Raw genomic sequence first — 6,190 nt, forward strand, 5'->3', positions numbered from 1 at the left:
CCTGCAGAAACTTGCACAGGTGAGACAGCCGGCGCCCACGAGCCCCAGGAACCAAGAAGGAGGAAGGCTGGAGAGGTGTGTATGGAGAGAGAGGGGAGGGCGAGGAGAGGGAGAGGGGGAGGGGCAAGTCCTGGCGGCGGAGCTCCTGACTGGACAATGGAGGCGTCTCTCAGAGCCAACGGGGCGGGGCCAGCCGACCGACTCTCCCAGTCCCGGGGCTACAAGAGGTGTCCCGGAGCAGCTGCTGCTCCCGGGGCTGCAAGCGTCTGGGCCGGGGTGAGGGCGCAGCTGCTGCAGCTGTTGGGAGCACTGCGGGGGACTGAGGGGTCCGGGAGGCCAAGACTGCTGGGGCAGTGCCAGCTAGCTCCCCACGCTCACTCGTGGAGTGAAGCGGATGGAGGATATTCTTGAACCCAACTTGTAAGGTCGCGGAGAGTGGAGAAGGGAAAAAAAGTTCATTGAACTGAATTGAATTTGGGTTGATGGGATTGCACTGACCTGATTTGAACCGAACCGAACTGAATGGAGCAGAATTGAATTGAATTGAACGGAACTGAATTGAATTGTTGAATGATGCTCTTAGCTTGACCCGGGATCTTTGCAAAGGACTGGTAATTTTTTCCCTCTTTCCCAGTCCCTTCTAGACTGACTTTTTTTTTTTAATTCATTGTAGCAATTTCATGCTAGAACATGGACCTTCCTTTGTACCTGTGCGTGGGATTCTTGGTGTCTTTGGTGGCGGCGCTGGACTTCAAATATCACCACCAGGAAGAGATGGAAGCTTTTTTGAAAGGTGTTGCCCAAACCCACGATTCTATAACTCATTTACACAGTATTGGGAAATCAGTGGCAGGTAGGAGTCCACCATACTCATCCTTCTCTCTCATCCTTTCAAATTCTCTCCATTCCAAACCCTGTCCCATTCCTTGTCTCCAAAAAGGGAATCGATCTGGTCCAACTTGGCAAGCATGAATATGTAAACGAAATCGTAGTTTGTATTAAATTGTAAAATGTTTCTTGTTAAGTGTCTTGGGGAAGATGTTAGTGGCTCAGTTCCCTCTGGTTAGTACCTTTTACCGCTCTCGTTCTAATCAGAGTATCTTGAGTTCTTTTGCTGAAGTTCTCCCAGGGGAGCGAATGAAATAATTTGTTTTCTGTTTCCCTTGGCTTATTTTAATAGATCCCTTGATATGAAAAGGAACTCGAACTTTCAGTTCCTGCTTAAATTTAGAATATTAGATTAATTTATGTCGGCAGTTTTCCTGTTTCATATATTACTTAATTAACCTGATGTCCTAAAAATTATTCAAGGAAGCCAGGATGGGAAGTTATACAGTTAATGTGCTCCACAAAACCTGTTTTTAGAATTGCCTATTTATAATGGCAAGGGCCACATAATAATGTGTACCTTGCACTGATAGAATTGGGGTAGGGGATAGTTTTGCTTTTTACTTTCTGTTAGGATTACTCATTTAAAGCTGGAGGGGAACTCAGAAGCAACGCATTCCAACTCCCTCGTTTTTTATAAATAAGGAAACTGAAGCCCGGTGAAGGTTAAATGACTTGCTTAAAAATCACATAGTGGCAAGGTTAGGTTCTCTAACTCCAAACTGGTGCTCTTTCTGCTAAACTATTCTGAAATAAACTTTTGGCATTTTAGCATCATTAACTCTATGGGTAAGGATAGTTTGTAAGGGTAAGGGTAATTTGAGGCACATAGATTATAAGTGATCTACCTAAGGCTGCCCAGGTCTTGGTAGCGTCAGAGGCATCTTTGAGTTAGAACTGGAAAGGATCTCAGAAGCCATCTAGTTCATTTTGGTGGGGGTGGGGGGAGGGTGGAGTAGGGGAAGGCAATTAGGGTTAAGTGACTTGCTCAGGGTCACACAGCTAGTAAGTGTTGGAGGCCACATTTGAATTTAGGTCCTCCTGACTCTAAGGCTGGTACTCTATCCACTGTGCCACCTAGCTGCCTCACACCTATTTTTTTTTTAAGGATGAAGAAACTGAGGCCCAAAGACATTAAGGGACTTAACTTGCCCCAGGTCACACAGACAATACATATTTGATGCAAGATTTGAACCCAGATCTCTCAACTCCAGAGCCAGCACTGTAACTTACTGGATTAGAACCCAGGATTGTTTTACTCCCACAAATCAGACCATTGTATTAATAATGTCTTTAACCTAACTGATGGTCTTAATACCCTAAAAATAAAAGGTTGCCAAAGTTTAATGTTAAAACCAAGTTTCTTATTAGAGTATTTATGTGTTTTTCCATGAGCTCTTCACTCTGTAGTGGAAGATATGGTACAGCAGAAGGAACCTTAGATTTAGAGTCAGAAGACCTGGGTTCAAATTCTGCTTTTGCTTATTGTATCATTGACTCTTCATGCCTCTATTTGGGGTTTTCTTGGCAAAGATATTGGAGTGGTTTAGCATTTCCTTCTACAGTTCAGTTTACAGACGGGGAAATTGAGGCAAACAGGGTTAAGTGACTCGCCCAGGGTCACACAGCTAGAAAGTGTCTGAGGCCAAATTTGAACTCCAGGGCCTGCACTGAATCCACTTTGCCACCTACCTGCCCGGTCTGCTTCTGCTACTTGTTACGTGAGTGCTTCTGCCCAAGACATTTGGGCTTCAATTCTTCATCTGTAAAATAAGACAGTTGGACTTAAGGTCCTTTCTAGATTTAAATTCTGTATGCGTAAAATTTGCATTTGGGTTTTTTGCATTTGAGGTTCTTGTAATTTCAACATCTCTCCCTCCCAAAAAAAATTTTTTAAGATAACCTTGTTCTTAAAAAATAAAATTAGTAAGGGGTGGCGAGGTGGCGCAGTGGATAGAGCACTGGCCCTGAAGTCAGGAGGACCTGAGTTCAAATCTGACCTCAGACCAAACACTTAACACTTACTAGCTGTGTGATCCTGGGCAAGTCACTTAACCCCAATTGGCTAAGAAAATAAAAAAAATAAATAAAATTAGTAAAGTATTATGTAAACATAGGACTATGTAATACAAATTAAAACTACTAGGTTATATGTATAGTGTTAACCGTTTATTTCAGCAACATTATTGCTAAATAATCCATGTTGGGATTATTCTCTAGCACGGTATAAAATTGTGGAAGTTGGATTCCCAAGAGACCATTACTTGACTCTGGTTAAACCTTTTTTCTCCCCCTCTCTAGAGTTAAATGACCATAATAATATTCCAGACTTTTATTTGACAACAAATGGGGCAGTTAGCTAGAATTAACCAGTGTTCTTCTAGCCTCATCTACAAGTTCTTTTGGTTTTGAAGTAATGAAAAACTTGGGTTTTTTGTTTTGTTTTCAATAGGAAAGTGCTTGTGTGGGATAAAAGCTGGGGATTTCCTTCCTTTAGTGAACCATCCCTTCTGACAATTGGCTTGCTATCAAACCACAATCACAGTGAAAAGAGGGCCAGACACTTTTTTTTTCTTTTTGGCTTGTATACACCCTTGTGGTTGGTCAAAGGATAAGGTTATCACGTAAAGGCAAACAACAGCTGACACTTTCAGGTGTGACTGGCTAAAGAAAGAGAAATCCAGATCCTCAGTCCTTTGCTAGAAAGATATTTTGTTGTGGAAAATAAATATTTTATTTATTTTACAAAATTATATTATAATTATATTAATAAATATTTTATTTATTTTTGGCCTCAGACCAAACACTTGACACTTACTAGCTGTGTGACCCTGGGTAAGTCACTTAACCCCAACTGCCTAAAAATGAAAAAATTTAAAAAAAAGAAAAGTAAATATTGGTAACAACAATGATGATAGAATTGACATGTTGTTGCTTCATATTCACGTAAGAGCTTGTCCCTTCATGTTAATACTCTGCACTTGGTAAGCGTTTTTTATTGGCCTTCTGGTCTCCTATGTAGGGTAAGAATGCATAGCAATGTACATTCAAGTATTTTACAGGATGAATGGTAGATAGCATGGCATAGTTAATAGTGAACCAAATTGGGGAACTATTATTATTTGATACAATGATCTGATTTGTAGTCAAGAGGAATCCCTTAAACTGGGAGTAAAACAAGCCTGGGTTCTAATCCAGTAGGTCACAGTGACATGTGCTGGCTCTGGAGTTATGAGATGTGGGTTCAAATCCTGCATCAGATATGTATTGCCCATGTGACCTAGGGCAAGTAAATACCTTAATGTCCCTGGGCCTCGGTTTCTTTATTCAAAAAAAAAAAAATGGGGCAGCTAGATGGCACAGTGGATAGAGCATTGGCCTTGGAATCATGAGGACCTGAGTTCAGACGTGCCCTCAGAAACTTACTAGCCATGTGACCCTGGGCAATCACTTAACCCTGATTGCCTCCCCCCTCAAAAAAAAAAATAGTGAACTGAATGTAGAGTCACGAAGACTTGAGTTCAAATCCTACCTCTTACATGCTGGCTGTGTGATCCTGGGCAAATAACTTACCAGTGGTCCCAGGCAACTCTCTACTACAATAAGTTGCAGAATAAGTACTGCAGTTAAACCTCAGATCTAGTTAAAATTGATTTTTAAAAAGATGATGTTATTTGACAGGAAGGGTAGTGTGGATCTGCACTGGGCATGGAATCAGGAAACACAGGGTTTAAATCCTTCCATAGATAATTTGCTAGCTATGTAGATCACAAGGAAGTCAATTGACCTCTCAGAGCTTCAGTTTTCCTAATCTGGAAAATGGGAATATCTGGAAAATATCATGCCACCTATCTCCTAGAGTGGTTGTGCTTTGTAAACCTTGAAGCTGTGTAGAAACAGGAGTTTTCACCTAAGAAAGAAAGCCACCGGCCAAAATTAGAGGCAAGTCTAAAAATAGAATCTCATTAAAGTGGTGAGCATAGTTGGGGAAAGGTATTAAATTCACGACATTTCATATATGTGTATATATATGTGTATGTATGTATATACATATGTATATGTGTGTGTAGTTATCCATCCCACATGGGGGAGGTTTTAGGGGCATGGCACCCCCTCATCAGAAAAATCCGCATAAAGTTTTTTGGCCCTCCCTTGGTACCAGAGAAGTCTGAAATTTTTTCTTTTTCTTTCATGGAGTATTTATGGTGCCTTATTGTAAAATTCGAGTTACGTATTTGATCATAGGCTCTGTGTGTCATCTTCTGGCCTTGGCATATTGTCTGCAGCTTCTGCAAAACTCCCCCCAAAATTCCTATTTAATTTCTTATGCCTATCCACCATATATCAAACCCACGAGGGGGAAAGTCACGATGTAGAAGGTGTAACTGTATATACACCCTTTCAATTCTATGTTAGGTCATAGTAGGGTTCAGTCACCATGTATATACTGTATATACATATGTACATATGTATATATAATTTATATCTCTATATAGAAATATTTATTTTTTCTATCCCCTGTAGCGTGTTGTACTGAAGAGGCACTATTTAATAAATATTTGTTGAGTAAAAGAAACATGGTCCCGGATCTCAAGGAGTACCCTTGCCACTCTGTTACATCACTTCCAATCTGTTTTCCCTGTTTCCATTCAAAAAAATCAAGCTTTAGGTCTTCAGCCTCAGATTGTCCCCCATCACAGCTTTAAGTTCTAAAGCCAAAATTCCAGATCCTAGGATCACCATGTGTCAAAGCTGGAAAGGACCTTCAGAGCTGCAGAGAGGGGAGCTGACTGCCAAGGTTACACAATCAAAGGACCCTCTCTTTCCTTGTACTGAGTTTAATAAATAAAATGTTTAATGTGGTCACCCTAAGTCTGTCCAAGTAGGGAAGGTGAGAGAACCTCATCCCAGAAGCCAACAAGGAGACTTTATTGGCTATAGTGAATAAGAAATAGATGGTATGGGGCAAGCATTAATTCCCCAATAGGAAGAAGGACCCCCTTTAACACAGCAAGTTAGAATTTGGGGTTCAGGAACATTGAAAAGATTAGCCTTGAGACGCTTGGATTATTTTTCGGTCTAGCTCGATTCAGTTTGGTTCAGTTCGACTCAGCTTGGTTCTCATGTCACTGTTTCATTCCTTGGATACGTTTAATCCTATGTCAATTTGTATCATATTTCTTTGTGTGATTGTCTTATTATTATTATATTACATTATGTTATGTTCCATTACATTATATATTATATTACATTACATTATATTATATTATATTATATTATATTATATTATATTATATTATAT

The 6,190-nt window shown here is 40.4% G+C and overlaps 1 protein-coding gene across 1 annotated transcript in view; it reads left to right on the top strand.

Moving 5' to 3' along the window:
* The first annotated feature begins 282 nt into the window (after positions 1-282).
* The window catches only part of CPM (carboxypeptidase M), a 64,162-nt gene continuing 58,254 nt past the window's right edge, over positions 283-6,190 (top strand). Inside the window, exon 1 of the mRNA XM_027854182.1 lies at positions 283-966. Within this exon, the coding sequence (XP_027709983.1) occupies positions 691-966 (276 nt within the window). The 5' untranslated portion in view covers positions 283-690. The remainder of the gene's footprint in view (positions 967-6,190) is intronic.

The sequence above is a fragment of the Vombatus ursinus genome, unplaced genomic scaffold (genome assembly GCF_900497805.2).
Source record: "Vombatus ursinus unplaced genomic scaffold, bare-nosed wombat genome assembly UNPS02010320.1, whole genome shotgun sequence".
Taxonomy (NCBI): Eukaryota; Metazoa; Chordata; class Mammalia; order Diprotodontia; family Vombatidae; genus Vombatus; species Vombatus ursinus.